Source organism: Ranitomeya variabilis, chromosome 2 (assembly GCF_051348905.1).
Source record: "Ranitomeya variabilis isolate aRanVar5 chromosome 2, aRanVar5.hap1, whole genome shotgun sequence".
Taxonomy (NCBI): domain Eukaryota; kingdom Metazoa; phylum Chordata; class Amphibia; order Anura; family Dendrobatidae; genus Ranitomeya; species Ranitomeya variabilis.
The window spans coordinates 251090562-251108318 of NC_135233.1; the positions used below are offsets into that span (position 1 = coordinate 251090562).

Sequence of the window (17757 nt, forward strand, 5' to 3'; positions counted from 1 at the left end):
TTATATTCTTGTACATAGGGGGCAGTATTATAGTAGTTATATTCTTGTACATAGTAGCAGTAATATAGTAGTTATATTCTTGTACATAGGGGCAGTATTATAGTAGTTATATTCTTGTACATAGGAGCGGTATGATCTAGTATATAATTGTCTAAGGGGTACTTCCGTCTTTCTGTCGGCAACTTCCGTCACGGAAATCCCACGTCGCTGATTGGTCTCACCAGCTGCCTGTCCTGGCTGCCGCGACCAATCAGCGAAGGGCACACGAGAATTAGTCCCTACCTACTCCCATCCAGTCAGTGCCCGGCGCCCGCTCCATACTCCTCTCCAGCGCTGACAAAGGGTTAATGACAGCGTTAACGGACTGCGTTATGTCGCGGGTAACTTACTCCATTAACGCTGATATTAACCCTGTGTGACCAACTTTTTACTACTGATGCTGCCTATGCAGCGCCAATAGTAACAAGATCTAATGTTAAAAATAATAAAAAATAACAAAAAACCTGCTATTCTCACCTTCCGTCGAGGCGCGCGCGGCTGCCGCCAGCTTCTGTTCCCAGAGATGCATTGCGAAATTACCCAGAAGACTTAGCGGTCTCGCGAGACCACTACGTCATCTGGGTAATTTCGCAATACATCCTGGGAATGGAAGATGGCGGCAGCCGCGCGCGCATCGACAGAGCTTCGCTGGACGACGGAGGGTGAGTATAGGGATATGGTGCCCACACTGCTAAATACTAAGTGGGCTGTGTTATATACTGCGTGGGCTGCGTTATATACTACATGGCTGCTATATACTACATGGGCAGTGTTATATACTATGTGGGCAATGTTATATACTACATGGGCTGTTATATACTGCGTGGCTGCTATATACTACATGGGCAATGTTATATACCGCGTGGCCTGTATTAACGCATCAGGTATTCTACAATATGTCGTGACCTGTGCTATATACTATGTGGCTGCTATATACATACTATACATACATATTCTAGAATACCCAATGCGTTAGAATCGGGCCACCGTCTAGTAGTAGTTATATTCTTGTACATGGGGCAGTATTATAGTACCGTATTTTCCGGCGTATAAGACGACTGGGCGTATAAGACGACCCCCCAACTTTACCAGTTAAAATATAAAATCTTCTTAAAAGTCGGGGGTCTTCTTATACACCCTATGTCGTCTTATAGGGCCGGTGAATATGTGCCTTTTGGGGGGGGGGGGAGTGATCCTGATGACGAGGGGGCGTCTCACAGGAAAGTGAGTATCCCCCATTACCTTATCGTAGCGGTGCAGCGTGGGGGTCTCAGTGCTGGGAGTGGCGGCGGCGGCTGCTGTGCTCTGGTGCGGCGGCTCCTCTTCTGTGTGGGGCCTCTGTGCTGTGGGGTGGCGGTGGCGGCGGCATATCTTTATCCAGTTGGGGCTCCTCCGGCATCTCCTTAGCCCTGGAGGCCCCGCCGCAACTCCATCGGTGCAATGCAGCGGCCATTTTCCCGGAGGCAGCTCAATAGGTGCGATGCGGTGGCCTCCGGGAAAATGGCCGCTGCTCAGATTCAGATCTCGTCCCGAAATCTCGGGACACGAGATCTGAATCTGAGCAGCAGCCATTTTCCCGGAGGCCACCACATTGCACCGATGGAGTTGCGGCGGGGCCTCCAGGGCTAAGGAGATGCCGGAGGAGCCCCAACTGGATAAAGATACGCCGCTGCCGCCGCCACCCCACAGCACAGAGGCCCCACACAGAAGAGGAGCCGCCGCACCAGAACACAGCAGCCGCCGCCGCTCCCAGCACTGACACCCCCACGCTGCACCGCTAGGATAAGGTAATGGGGATTACTCACTTTCCTGTGAGACGCCCCCTCGTCATCAGGATCACTCCCCCTCCCCACCCACCATATACACCGGCGTACAAGACGATTCCCGGCGTATAAGACGACCCCCGACTTTTAAGAAGATTTTCGGGGGTTAAAAAGTCGTCTTATACGCCGGAAAATACGGTAGTTATATTCTTGTACATGGGGCAGTATTATAGTAGTTATATTCTTGTACACAGGAACAATATGATTGTTTCTTTTTAACTATCAGTTCACCAAAAAACTGAGGAATTCCCAATGCATGGATAAATCTTTTTGATAGAGCAAGGGGTCAAGCAGGAAAAAAAAAGTGCAAAAAACAAAATCCAGCTTTTATTGTCAATCCATTAAAATCCAAGAATTAGAAATCGTTATTTATCTAGAACCATGGTGCTGTACATGAGAAGGGTTACATTCAAATTACAGATATCACTTACAGTAAACAAACATACAATGACAGACTGGTACAGAGGGGCGAGGACCCTGCCCTTGCGGGCTTACAATCTACAGGATTGCGGGGATGGAGACAGTAGTTGCAGTAGCCCTGATGATGAGCCCTGATGATGTTGAGGTGGCAGTGTGGTCATTGCCGGCTGTAGGCTTTCTTGAAGAGACATGTTTTCAGTTCCGTCTGAAAACTCCAAATGTGGCGGATAACCGGACGTGTTCGGGCACAGAATTCCAGAAGATTGATATTCTGGAAAAATCTTGGAGGGGATTTGGGTGACGAACAAATAAGTGTGGAGGAGAGAAGGAGGTCTTGAGAGGACCGGACATTACATGAGGGAAGGTAATGGGAGATTAGTTCGGAGGCAGGTTGTGGATGGCTTTGTAAGTCAGTGTTAGTAGTCTGAACTGTATATGCTGGGGAATTGGGAGTCAATGAAGATATTTGTAAAGGGGTGGAGTATTGAGAATGAAATACCCCAAAAATATGCATAAAATATAAATCTTTATTGAATAAAATTAAAAACAATTAAAATAGCAAGCATCCAAAAAGATTTAAAAAAAAAATAAAAAAAAATTGAGTATATAGAGCAGAGGTCCCCAACGTTTCTGACCTTGAGAGCCACATCCAGCCTTGAGAGAGGGTCGCGAGCCACTTTCAGCTCACGCCCCCTCACAATAGTGGCAACCAAAGCCCCCGTTACAGGCATAATGGTAACCAAAGCTTTTCCACAAAAATCAATCACCCCAAAGCAGTATACAAAGATCCATGGGTTCCTATAATACCCCCATTCAGTATTCTCCTATAAAGCACTCCCAAGACACTGTCATATCCAGCTTCAAACACCTTCTCTGACAGGTGGTGTCATCTTGTCTCCAGCGTACCATACTTACATCAGCTCAAAACCCCTAAGACCAGTATATGTGCATCCAGATCTGCTCTTCTGTGCAGGGCTGCTCACAAATTCACCATTTTCAGATGTGCTCTTCATACCTGTTAGCTTGGTGCATTAGCTCCAGGTCTAGCAAACAGACAGCCGCGAGCCACAATTCATGGGACCACGGGCCACATGTGGATCCCGAGCTACAGGTTGGGGACCCCTAATATAGAGTATATCAACACCAGTGTGTAGAAATAAAAAAAAAAAAAAAAAACAGTATGATTTTGAAATATAAATCACTGGCTCCATCTAGTGGACAAGAATGGAAAAGACATGCACAATGAAACTGGACTTCAGTATAAGCTCTCAATAATGTAAGGGTATGTGTCCACGTTCAGGTTTGCTTCAGGCTTTGGTCAGGATTTTATGCAGGTAAAATCCTGACCAAAAATGCACCTGAGGTCACTGGCAGGTCACCTGCGGTGTTCCTGCGTGTTTTGCTCATTGTAGCAACATGCTGCGTTCTGAAAAAAACAGAAAAACGCATGCGTTTTTTATTGCACAGTGGAGACGGGATTTCATTAAATCCCCTCCACTATGCTGTAACATCTGGACGCTGCGTTTTTGACGCTGCGGCAAAAACGCAGCGTGTCCTGAACGTGGACACATACCCTTATAGTTCTTAATGTTGCCCTTGCAAGCCTCACTTCATTACTGCCCTGCAGATAGCATTATATTCTGCTTTATTCTTCTTCATTTGATATACATCTTTTTTCCTTTTTAACAAGTGATTAAGTGCTGTGTTCATCCACCCTGGTCTCTTTAAATGCTTCCAATTTGTCTTTGTTTTTGGGATTATTACTGATTGTGCAGTGAGAATTTCATTTAACAAAAACTCCCATCTTTCTTGGACTTTACCATTCTGACAACACAAACTGGATTTTAAAGATCCATTGCTGTTCTTTTTTGCACACTTATTGTACATAGCGGAGCAGGACTGTAGCAGGTAAGAGAATATAACAGCATTTCCAGCTGTATATCTGTACCTGACATTTTGGAGCACTGTTCCCCTAAGAGTTAGCGTTACAGTCATCCTCGTTACCTTAGACAGATTTCATCTTGAGCTGCAGCTTAATGAATGTTGTTCTCTCCGGCAATGACCGACAATGTGATTTCATACATATAATTTATTCATAGTGAAGAACACTATCACATAAACTAGAAATCATAAATGTGATTACACAATACACAGCCCATGGAGGGCCCTGGAGGGATATTAGGGGCCCCATTGCCGCGAGCTTACTCTGGCCACCATCTCCTTTTCCCTGCAGACATTAAAACCTATTGAGCAGACACAATTTTTGCGCAGTACAAAGCTTTTTGTGCGGGAAACGGAAGGGTGACCCATACACCCAAGGACGTGGCTTTAGTCATTGTACAATGAAAAGTTTTGCAACTTTCTAAGATGTGAGGTGCAATGGTGTCTTGTGGATTTCCAGTCACTGACAGAAGGCATAGATTTTATTTTTTTTTAAATGATAAAGGACTCCACAACAGCCGACAATATACAACACAAACACATAACATATAATAATAGAGTGCACCCCAATACAATACATGCATATGTAATGGCTACAGTGTACCCAATATACACAATGGATAGTGTACCCCCGATATAATATGTAATGGGGACAGAGCACCCCAATATAATGCATACATAATATAGACCTGATCATGTATCTATCAGGTGCACAATGGATACAGTGCGCCCTATAGAAGAGACATAATGGGCACATGTCGTCACATACAGGGCACTCGGTTCTATCCCCAGCAGTGAGAACTGCAGAATGAAACGAGTGATCCTCAGGATGGTGACAGAATATGATGCTGGCAAGTCCTGTCTGTATTAGGGTCTACAGTCTCCAGGCCACAGCTAAAGTGTAACTGTGGTTTCAGGAGAACTTGCAACACAATGACTACGTCTTCCTCTAGCTCTTCTCCATAGAATCTTATAAGCACCAGCTGCCATCTATCTCAGTAATGGGAACATTTGTCTTCACCGAATACAGATGATACCCGGGAATTGAGAGTAAAGATCAGTCCAGAAGGAGGAAAGAAGCAGATTTTACTGACATATCACAAAGTTGCTTATTTTCATTTGTACTGTTGATTTATGCAAGAAAAATTAAAAATAGATTGCAATTCATTACGTAGCGCAGCTTAGTTTCTAATCTTGAAGACAGATTTTTTTTTTCTCCCATACACACAACATTATAACCTTTGCTTAATTAAAAGCCATATAAACTACATATTTAATCTTTAATTGTTTCGTTACTTTATGCATTGTAATGCTTTAGATATATATATTTCTGGTATAGACGCTCTGACATTACTGACTGCTGTAATCACTACTGCTCAGTATGCCAGAGCTAATACAGCCAGGATCTGAATCTTCTCTGCTTTTGGCTGTTACTGGAAGAACCTAGAAGATGCTGAGGTTTGTTGTCCCTCTGTCAGTCTTTTTATACATGTGCTTTTTCACCATGCTTATGTCCCATTGTTATAGACAAAAATTAAAATCCATAAAGACATCTCCAGAGAAGGGACACTTCGACCCCATTGAAGTAGGACCTCATCTCATGCGATGACAGGTAATTAGAGCAGAGATCTACTCTGAGAACCAGCCAACAAGTCTATGATCTGTATATTCAATGGCGGAGAAGTACACTTCAAAAGCAAGAGCTTCCTCTGTTCAAAGGACTGGTCTCAGACTTTCTGGAGCCAGTGATGTATATTGGGGTTTGCATTGATCCAATATTTATGGGAGATATGTTTTTTTGCGTCATGTTCGTCCCTATGCTTTGACGCAATCACTCATCACTGTAAGGCCGGCAGAACGCCTCCAACTTAATATTGGTCAGATGGCTGATGCTATCCATGCCATGTTTCCTCTCTATGGAAAGGTAAACATGATGACCATATCTCCCCACCTGGGACCCCCAGGGGCAAAGATATCCTGAAAGTTGTGGAATCTCATAATTCTCTAAAGGTAAAGGCCTAGCACATCCCACGATCAGTATATGAGCTCACCAAGGGGAGCTATGTGGGCGTAACCTTAATCTAATAAAAATCAGAGGCTGGGCATCTTATTGTTCATTTTCTGGAAAACAGTTTGCTGCAAGTGTGTTCCATTTTCCTAATCATAGTGCTTCCCTCTATAAAGATAAGAGACATTCCTGCAACATCAGGTTTAGTACTTTTCTTTCTTTTTTCCCTTTTTTTATGCTATGTGATTGTATATACCATATTGTTTATTAAAAAAAAATTACAAATATGTTGCTAAACACTGCCTACCTTTCCAGATTAACTATATCAACTTTAATAGCTGTTAACTGCACCCCTGAAGCCATAGGCTACCTGGAATGAGTGCTCAATCAGGCTGTTTAAATGATTGGTGGTGGGAGCTAGTAGTTGCTTTTGCTATTGAGGGGTTGGCAGTAACCGTATCAGGGTATATGTATATAGATATATATATTCCATGCTTTGGTTCACTGTGAGTTCCCAATAACTCGCTTCGTAGTGGAAACAGCGGCAGCCTCGTCAGTCACTCAATTGTTTAAATGTCCCGACAATTGGAGGCAGCGGTGGGATCTGCGCGATTCCCCCTGCTGTTATCCTTGACACCCATATTTTTTTTTCTCTTTATATCTTGCACCCCATACTGTATCTTGTCCTGTAATTAGACCCCCTTCCCCATAATTACTTTGTTTTCTTGATCGACACCAGCCCATCCCAGTCTTGTATAACGAAAACTGCGGTCAGTGAACAGAAAAAGTTTGCAGAGTTTTTTTTTCCCCTTCTACAACGATTACAACTTTACATAAAAAAATATGTGAAAGACTTCCTGTAAATCCAAAGCACATGTCAAAATTTTACATTTTCTATTCCAGACCACATTCTGGGGTTTCATATGAGGATATAAACTGCATTTCCTTCTTTTCCTTCATGTACAAGAGTAAGGGCTCCTACTCACTTGCGAGCAACTCTGATGAGTCTCGCATGTTTAAAACCCGGTTCTGCACCGGCATTCAGATCGGAGCGTGCGGCCGCATAGGAATACATGCAGCCGCACAAAACGCTCCTCTGTGCCAGGATCAGTGCCGGGTACTGCCGTGCGAGACTCCTCATCCGAGTCTCGCGCAAGTTAGTATGAGCCCTAAGATTCAGGCCCCAACATCTGACCCCAGGGGGCTTCATTCCCTGCAGCGAGGACCAGTGCTTATATCCAGATCCAATAAGCAGATGATCCAGATGAAAGCCGCATACAGATATATTCATCCAGTCTGGATATTGTCTGACATTGACTTTTAATATGCAGATAATGCACCCCCCTCTATTTACATGTGTTAATATGGACACCAGACTCCTAAATCTGTGACCTGAACCTCTGATCTCACAAGAGGTGTCACGGATCCAGTTCACCACATAACGCAGTGGCCTCCAACACGTCAGGAGATGAAGCTGGCCATACAAGAAGTGCCAGCCCCTGAACTCGACTGAAAATCAGCAGAAAATTTCATCCCCCAACTAAGTCTGAAGCAGACCCCACAAAGTTACATTTTACTTTGGGGAGAAAAAAAAAAAAACATTGGAAAATATTTGTAAAATGCTATATTACTTATACTGTAATCAGTGATATTTTGCAATGGTCAGGTGGTGACCATTGGGAGCCCCACAGACATCTTACACCAAAAGGGGTCTGTACCCAACTTCTGGGGGAGGGTGTTCCCAGTGGTCAGACTGGAGCAGCTCCACCATACTGTGAGGCTGTGTGCACACGTAGCAGATTTTTCGCGTTTTTTTTTGCTATAAAAACCGTGAAAAAACCGCTCACATTAAGCATCCTATTTAATAGAATGCAATCCGCATTTTTTGTGCACATGCTGCATTTTTTTCCTGAGCGGAATCGCATTCCAGAAAAAAACGCAGCATGTTCATAAAATTTGTGGAATCGCAGGGATTCCGCACACATAGGAAAGCATTGATCTGCTTATTTCCCGCACGGGGCTATGCCCACCATGTGGGAAGTAAGCAGATCATGTGCGGTTGATACCCAGGGTGGAGGAGAGGAGACTCTCCTCCACGGACTGGGCACCATATAATTGGTAAAAAAAATAATAATAATAATAATAATAATTAAAATAAAAAATCGTGATATACTCACTCTCTGATGGCGCCGGAGTCCTCCCGCCTCTCACGGGTGCACGTGTCCGCTTCCGTTCCTATAGATGGTGTGTTTGAAGGACCTGTGATGACATCGCGGTCACATGGCCGCAATGACGTCGCGGTCACGTGACCGCGACGTCATCGAAGGTCCTGCACACAAAGCATCTATAGGAACGGAAGCCGCTGAGATCGGCTGTTTGCGGAAGGTGAGTATAGCCCATTTTTTTATTATTTTTAACATTCTATATTTTACTATTGATGCAGCATAGGCTGCATCAATAGTAAAAAGTTGGTCACACTTGTCAAACACTATGTTTGACAAGTGTGACCAACTTGTCAATCAGTTTTCCAAGCGATGCTACAGATCGCTTGGAAAACGCTAGCATTCTGCAAGCTAATTATGCTTGCAAAACGCTAGTTTTCTGCGGGAATATGCATGCCAATTCCGCATGCGATCTACCCGCAGCAGGAGTTACAGAATTGCCGCGGAAATTTCCGTGGCAATTCTGCAACGTGTGCACTTAACCTGATACTTGGGCTCTTCCTCTAGGTTTGCACCTCTCATTAGAGAAACATTTAGGTTACAACCTCCCTGATTCAATCTCCACGATATTCAAGGGTAAAATGTGGGTGTTGACTCTGGGGGCACAGTTCGCACATCTCTCACAGATGGACGAGGATATTCGGTACAATAACTTTGGGGTCATACTGATGGCACGTGGTGGAGCTGCTCTGTTCAGACACCGCTCTGAGGGGTCGGGTTTACTACACTTGTATACATTTGTGTTACTCCTTATCTGTATACATCCGCACCTGAGCCCAGGCTGTCAGCACCTTCAGTGTCCTGCAACAAACTGTCAAACGCCAGAAATAAAGGGGGTCCTGATAACAGACTTGTCACACCTGTCCATCACAAAGCATAAGATCCCAATTAAGGGATCTTAAAACCCTTAAAAATCTCAAATTTTCTCTTCTCTGTGGGCATGTGGTAGTTCTTATTGGTGTAAGTCTCCTCCAGACTGAAGTCCTTCTTCTGCAACCGGACTCGTTTTGGAGCAGATCTGCAGCAGATCTGTCCGCAGACTTCCATGTTGCAGTGAATGTGCTGCATGCAAGTGTCCCCATCCTAGGGGTCACAGGCACAGCAAAACCCCCTTCCAAACAGGGAGCCGTTCAGAGGTGGCTGCACAGTTACCTCCCAAACACTTGGTGAGGTCCCATCCCTATGACTATTAGGGTAGGACCAAACGGTGTGGCCCAATCTGCACAACACGATGGACGATTGCTTCACAATTGTTCCCCGCAGTTGGGCAGAGCTTCGACTGCATGCAGCAGGCCGCACTTCTGCACCGTTTGGCCGCATCCTCAGGGTGTGTGATTGACAAGTCATAACCAAATCTGCCATAAAAAAAATTGTTAAAATAAAGAATCACAATTGAAGCTGTAAAGAAAACCTCTCTGAATTCCCGCTTCCATGTGATCTGTGCTGGCCACAGTCCCGCGTCGGTGTGTCCTAAGACTGGAGACCTAGAGGGGTATTGCCACCACAGTGATGTCTGTTACCCCAAGATGCAGATTTACACGTCAGATGAAATGTCTCCAAGTTCTTAATTACGTCCGGTCAGACCACGTAAGGCTGGAGCTCGTCGATGTCTTGCACCTTGTGAAAAACATCTTCATCTCATCCACTCGGATGGATGTCGAGCTCCAACCCTAGTGAGCCGACTGACCAGCGTTACAAACCAGGGGGATGTGCGTCCTGTTATCCACTAACAGACCACATGGAACAATGGGGCCATTTACCGCTCTCTTGGCAGTGGCGGAGTGTGACTGAGCAATGACTGAAGGTGCTGGGCCTGGCTCTCAGGCGCACGTCCTCGGCATCTATGGGATCGGTTTTGGTTTTCTTACATGGACCTACTGGAGTTTAGAAATAATGCACTTCATGAAGTTGGATCCCACTACAGTTCACCCTTCAGGAAAGGCTCTGTTCACACTGTATGTTTCATCAGGCCAGCGAACGCCAATATGTCTTTAAGCTGACGCATCCTGCTCAGTATGCAGGGACTAATTTTTATTTTTAGCATGAGAGTTTTTGGGGGGCCGTAGGCCATGATATTCTCTGGCAGGCGGCTCCTAGGCACAGATACGATGGAAAGCTCTTACACAGACCTTGGTATCACAGCCCGGGGCACATATGGACAAAATCCCTCCACCACACATTAGAAAAGGGCAGTAAATGATATGGTTAGGCTACTTTCACACTAGCGTCGGGCCGAGGTTACCGACGCTAGCGTTCTCTGCGCCGCACAACGGGGGCAGCGGATGCATCCGCTGCCCCATTGTGAGGTGTGGGGAGGTGGGGGCGGAGTTCCGGCCGCGCATGCGCGGTCGGAAAAAGCGGACCGTCGGCGGCAAAAAACTTTACATGTAGCGTTTTTTTTGTGCCGACGGTCCGCCACAACACGGCGCAACCGTCGCACGACGGTTGCGTCGTGTGTCAATACGTCGCATAATGTTAGTCTATGGTGAAAAAACGCATCCTGCAAGCACTTTTGCAGGATGCGTTTTTTCTGCAAAACGACGCATTGTGACAGATTGCAGTTAACGCTAGTGTGAAAGTAGCCTTACTTGACTACGACTGGTGAGCCGCATCGTCACACGTATCAGCAGTGGAAGCTAATCAGTATAGTTAATGCTGCTCGATGCCGAGTAGAATTACGTTCGGCCCTCCAGTCTCATTGGGAAAAAAATAATGTGAACAGAGCCTTAGGAAGAGAAGGCAAGACTATCTATATGGGTCTGCTCCAAGAAGCAGAATATGAAGATGATGGATTGGTCTTTATGGGGGATTCTTCACGAATAGCCCGTGATGATGTCTAATGAAGCGACGAGCAGTAGTAAGGTTATGCCTAGACGACTGCTGATGGGAGAGGGAAATTTATAGATATGGAATTAATATCTCTGTACACCAGGATCCAAATGTCTACACAGGAATCACTACACATGGAATATGAAGTCAGATCCCTCCCAAGAGAACTGACACCCATCATTGTGGCAGCTGAAATGTGGATCCCATGGGTGCAGAGGACATGGGCACAACGAAGCGGACGATACTGGTACCGGGGGAAGGGTGCGTCATTCTCCTCGCTGGAGGAGCCAAGGGTCTCTTTATACTATAGGAGAAGGAATCCCACCAGTGGTGGACCTCTTTTCACACTAGAGACCAGTTAGGTCTACAATGACTTTGATGAAGATGGTATCTTCCCGGATATAAGAATTTTTGCTTTCCAGCTTGGAGAGTGGGCAGAAGAGGGGGCATCCGCTAGCAATATTCATTTCGCTCACCGGCCTCTGGAAAGATGAGGAGGAAGTGTCTGGCCGGAAGGCGTCTATAACGTGCTCTCGATTGTTTTGGTCTAACAACATCAGGGTGACCTGCAAATAATAAGCTGATGTCAGTAAAACCTGCTCAATACAAGAGGACCCCACAGGCACATGATACTAATCTGATCATCCCTTAAGAATATTCCATCATGTAGGAAGTATTTACTTGTCCCGACCACACAAAGTCCCTGATTTCTCAGCACTGACCTTCTGATTAAATGGCCACCGCAGTAAGGCATCACTCGGCCCCTTCATCACCACAAAGAAAAGGGAGAGGTGCGTTCCACGCCCTGTGCCGTCTCCATTTAGGTAGATTCGTAAGCACATCTTGTAGCCGTACTTGTTTGTGTAAAAGGCTAGAAAACAATATATGTAGAAATCATCCATCCTGGTCATAAACCGGGGAAAGGTGTCTGGCTTTCTACACTCATGGGGATTATTAGTGGGAAATCTTGCCAATTGGATATTAAGGCCCTTTTAAGGCAAGTCCAAATGGTGCAGACACAGCATTGTAAAAGAACATGGTGACAATTGGCCATCGCAGTGTGAGGAGTTTCCGCAGCACCACGTGGACCTACCCTCACTCACACAGGGGAATAGGGGGCTACACAAGCACTCATCACCGGGCTGCAACGATCAGCAGACACCAAAAGCTCGAATATCGGCTCACTGCATTTTTTATGGGGTCTAAAAAATATTGGTCATCTGCAGCACATATGTAGCCGACAACATGCAAACTGTATGGGGATCGCAGTAATGAGTCTTCATCCCTATACAGTTCACATCAGCCCTGGTAAGGCCAAGTATAGACATGTGGAGCTGACATGCGCTAATCTGGTCCTTAAATCGGACCAGTGCCTGCTGCGATTTGTGAAAGGTAGCCCACAGGGTAACATTGGGGTCCGCCTGCTCCGTTTCCTACATGGAGACAACAAATGTTTTTTGTTGTTTGTACCCTAAAAGGCCTCTAAATGAGTGCTATTATGGGCAGCGATTGTGTGAATGGGCCTCTGCACGACAGACCTCAACCCAGAAATAAATGGGGTCTGTTGCTTGTTGCGTTAAATTCCTCTCAGACTCACGTGGAGAAAACATGGCAGGGCATCGGCCGACAATGGCATCCTGACGTCTTTTTGCAAATTCCGTAATTTTCCAGACAAAGATGCCCTCGTATGTGGACAGTTCTGCCTCCTGGACCCGGGTCTCCAGTTCTGAGAGCTGCACCTCCTTCTGACCCAACGTGCGCTCCAGCTGCCGTACCTAAACAGAGAAGATCACACGTAAATCACAGAGGGCTGATAGCTACATGTCAGTAATACAATGACAACGCATGAAGGGGGAACTACAAGTGCAAGAATGAAACGGTACTAACTAAACAAGATGTGGGGCACTATGAATACTTGTGGCCCTGACCTGCGTACGTCTGTTAAATCGCATTTCCACCCAAAAGCTAAAAACACTGAATAGGAAGCAAACGATATACAAGTACATTACGGTCGCTGCATAAAGAGTCCCGTATCTTTCTGCAACACTCTCTGCTCCCATTCCTCATCATGGTCAGAGAATGGGAACATTAATGTTTAGACCAAAAACCTGTCCTAACCCTGCTGGTATGGGTACACTGCAATAAACCTGCATCTGTGTCACCACTTCTTGTGCACTGACCTTCGCATTCAGGGTGTCGATCTTCTCCTGATCGGCCCTGTGCTGCCTCTTCGCCTCCTCCGTGGCTATGCTCGCTCTCTCCACCTCTCTGTTCAGGACACATACTATATTCTCTAGGATCGTGCTCTTTTTATCCATCACTTCGAACTGTCGCAGTAAGTCTGGAGTCTTGGAGATATCGGCCACCGCTGACGAGGAGGAAATGCTGCTGAGCGGGGAGGGGATGGCCTGCACGGACATCATCCCAAAGAGTGGAGTAATGTCGCTCAGCTCCTTTCTTAGAGGCTGAATGAACTCCCAGATTTTCGCCAAATGTTCAGCCACGTGCTTGGTTTCATGCTCTAGGCACTTGTCATTTTCCATCTAGAAATTAAAATGATTGAAATTGATATGACATGCAGCTTTCTTGTGGCTCCGCAGATAGGGACAGTCTCCTCCTGTTTTTAGATGCAGGTTGTGCAGTTAGTCTTCCCCAAAAGCCAAAAATAAAAAACTGAGTTTTATTGCTACCACGTGCATCTGCAGGTAATGACAGGAGGGCACAGTCACCCAAGACCACCCGGTTTGGAGTGTATGTCAGAGGTATATGTCGGGAGGATGTGCCATTGCTTAGACATACACAAGCAATCTTCTCACTTGGGCTCAAATTTGAAAGGTTTTTATACATATAATCAATTTTGAAGCTTTAAAATCTTTTCCCACTATTCAACCACATTTATGTTTGACTGGTTTTAGGTTCTCAACTGTTGCAAGACTACAACTCCCAGTATGTCCTGACAGCCACAGGTTCAAGCAAAAATCCCCATAAACTGTCCCTGCTTTTTCAGTTGCATTGGGTCCTCCCCCACTTTTTTCAAACTCATGGTTTGGGCCATGAACCCAGGTCATTACCATAAACTGACAGAATGCACTGACCTGGCGTCGCATGGGGGTGACTGCATAGCTGAAATGTGAACTCAGCTAAATTACTGCAGAGCTATATCCCCCCCTCCACGTAGCAGACTGGGCTCTGTATGGGCGGCCATCCCTCATCTAAAGTGTAAAATGGAGCTATGATTACTCAGAGCCCTTAACACTCATTGATCAGGACTACACGGCCAACGCATGAACCGCCATGTAAGCCCAGGAGATGCGCTACAAGGGAGAATCTGCTGCAATGAGCCCCAGAAATGGTCAGCTGGACACCCTGAAATAATGGGGACGTCATTCCAACACATCGTCAGTTCTACGGGGGCTTTTTCCAGCATAGTCTGCCATGTAGCCTGATACAGAGAGCAGACACTTACCATCTCTGTGCAGCCAGCGACAAGATACCGGCACGGTACTCTGCACCGACCGCAGGACTTTATGTGATCCTGGAACTAAAACAGAAGCCATTACACAGAGCAAAATCAGGAGGACGACTGAATGCACTGGAGGAGAAATCACCCTGATCACAGATTAAGCTGAAATGCAAATGTCGGCTATACGCGCTGAGTGTTCCAAAATACACGGCGGCATGGAAAATGCCAAAATATATAGAAGGACCAAATCTACTATTGATCTAGCGCTGATGAGTTCTGAATGCAGCTCTGGCTGTGACTGGAGTGTAAGGCTATGTGCACACGTTGCAGATTTTGATGCGGATCTGCAGCGTTTTTGGACGCATGGAATTGCATCAAATCCGAAGTGCAGTGCACAACCAATGTTAGTCAATGGGAAATCCAGAATTGGTGTGCACATGCTATGGAGAAAACCGCACGGATTCACAGAGTTTTATTTTCCGCAGCATGTCAATTCTTTTGGCGGATCTGCAGCGTTTCTGCACCCATTGACTTCTATTAAGTCAGTCAAATCCGCAGCAAAACCGCAGGTGTAAAAAGATTTGCAGATTTGCTGCGGATGTGCGTGCGAAAAAGGCTGCAGATCGGGAGGAGGGAAGTGTGTGGTCGGAGACTGTGTGTGCAGAGAAGATGTGCGTGTCAGCACATGTGTGTGTGGGGGGTCTGTGGGTGTAAGCAGGCATCGTCCGATGGGACTACTGGTCCCACCCAGCTACGTCTGCTGTCACATAGAACAGTGACAGCATTAGCCGATGATGGGACAGTAGTAGTCCCATCATCCGGCTACTGTGTTGAATAGTAAAAAAAAAAAAAAAACAAACAAAAAAAACAAAACACATATACACATAAAGTACATATATATACACATACAGTACATACTTACCAAACAGCTAATCCCCGACGCAATCGATCGCCTGCAAAAAAGACCATAAAAAAACCAACAGTATACTCCCTGTTCCGATGTAATCCATTTAATAACGAGGGTCCCACGACGATTTCCCATGTAGAGCGGTCACATCGGGAGATGTGACCGCTCTACAGGGGCTCTGGCGATACAGTGACAGGAGGTATCCTCCCGCAGTGTATCATCAGAGTTCGTGCTCTCACTTTACGGCACTTTTCTCACGCAGCGGTGCTGCAAGCGACCGGATGAACTCCAATAACCTCTAGGCGGCGGAGTGATACAGTGCGGGAGGATACCTCCTGTCACTGTATCGCTGGAGCCCCGGTAGAGCGGTCACATCTCCTGACGTAACAGTTCTACACAGGAGGTCGTCATGGAACAGTCGTTATTAAATGGATTACATCGGAACAGGGAGTATACTGTTAGTTTATTATGTTATTTTCTTTGCAGGAGATCGAGGGCGTTGCAGGAATTAGGCGTATAATAAATATGGGAAATTGTGTGGTGTTTTATTTCATTAAAATACTTTATTCTGGCTGTGTCTTTATTTACCACTTAACTATTATACTGTGCACAGTTCTGGTCTCCGGTGTATAAGAAAGACATAGCTGAACTGGAGCGGGTGCAGAGAAGAGCGACCAAGGTTATTAGAGGACTGGGGGGTCTGCAATACCAAGATAGGTTATTACACTTGGGGCTATTTAGTTTGGAAAAACAAAGACTAAGGGGTGATCTTATGTTAATGTATAAATATATGAGGGGACAGTACAAAGACCTTTCTGATGATCTTTATAATCATAGACCGGTGACAGGGACAAGGGGGCATCCTCTACGTCTGGAGGAAAGAAGGTTTAAGCATAATAACAGACGCGGATTCTTTACTGTAAGAGCAGTGAGACTATGGAACTCTCTGCCGTATGATGTTGTAATGAGTGATTCATTACTAAAATTTAAGAGGGGACTGGATACGTTTCTGGAAAAGCATAATGTTACAGGGTATATACACTAGATTCCTTGATAGGGCATTGATCCAGGGAACTAGTCTGATTGCCGTAGGTGGAGTCGGGAAGGAATTTTTTTCCCCAATGTGGAGCTTACTCTTTGCCACATGGGTTTTTTTTGCCTTCCTCTGGATCAACATGTTAGGGCATGTTAGGTTAGGCTATGGGTTGAACTAGATGGACTTAAAGTCTTCCTTCAACCTTAATAACTATGTAACTATAGAATTAGTAATGGATAGGTGTCTTATTGACGCTTCTCCATTACTAAGCCAGGCTTGATGTCACGTTACAATACAAAGGTGACATCGACCCCACAACTATTACCCCACTTGCCACTGCTACAGGGCAAGTGGGAAGAGAGAGGCTAAGTGCTGGAATTGGCACATCTTAGAGATGCGCCACTTCTGGGGTGGCTGAGAGCTGGTGTTTGTAGCCGGGGGGGGGGGCAATATCCATGGTCCCTTACTAGGCTATTAATATCAGCCCGCAGCTGTCTGCATAGCCTTTGCCGGTTATTAATTATAGGGGGACCCCACATCATTTTTTTGGGGGCTCCCCTATTTTTAATAGCCAGTAAAGGCTAAATATACAGCTGTGTGGTGATATTAATAGCCTGGGCAGATCCATGGGTATTACCCCTTTCCCAGGCTATAAACATCGGCCCCCAGTTGCTGGATTACCCTCTCTAGTTTGGGAAATTGAGCAGGAGCCTATAACATTTTTTTCCATTTTTTTTTTTTTAATTTCTTTATTTTTTAATTAAACAGAAATTGCGTTTAAGGCCCGAGTCACACTTGCGAGAAACTCACATGAGTCTCGCACCTCAATACCCAGCACTGCCGCCGGCACTCAGGACCAGAGTGTGCGGCTGCAATGCCAGGTATTGAGGTGTGAGACTCGTGCGAATTTCTCGCAAGTGTGACCCTGGCCTAAGGCCGGATTCACACTAGCGATGAATACGGACGAGTGCTATGTGATAAAACATCGCAAAGAACTCGGAACAGTAGTGATCTATGGGGCAGCTCACATCACCGTTTTTTTTTTTGCTCGGTTAAGTCTCGGCTCACT

The 17757-nt window shown here is 45.7% G+C and overlaps 1 protein-coding gene across 4 annotated transcripts in view; it reads right to left on the minus strand.

Annotated features, from left to right (window-relative positions):
• The window catches only part of TRAF2 (TNF receptor associated factor 2), a 126250-nt gene that overhangs the window by 39000 nt on the left and 69493 nt on the right, over positions 1-17757 (minus strand). For 2 of the 4 annotated variants that reach the window (XM_077284587.1, XM_077284588.1), the window contains exons 8-12: positions 14749-14823; positions 13463-13825; positions 12880-13057; positions 12005-12153; positions 11759-11848 (exon numbers count right to left, since the gene is read on the minus strand). In XM_077284587.1, the coding sequence (XP_077140702.1) occupies positions 11759-11848; positions 12005-12153; positions 12880-13057; positions 13463-13825; positions 14749-14823 (855 nt within the window). Of the gene's footprint in view, positions 1-6524; positions 11849-12004; positions 12154-12879; positions 13058-13462; positions 13826-14748; positions 14824-17757 lie in introns of those variants that run through there. The other 2 variants (XM_077284586.1, XM_077284585.1) reach the window with 1 other exon arrangement.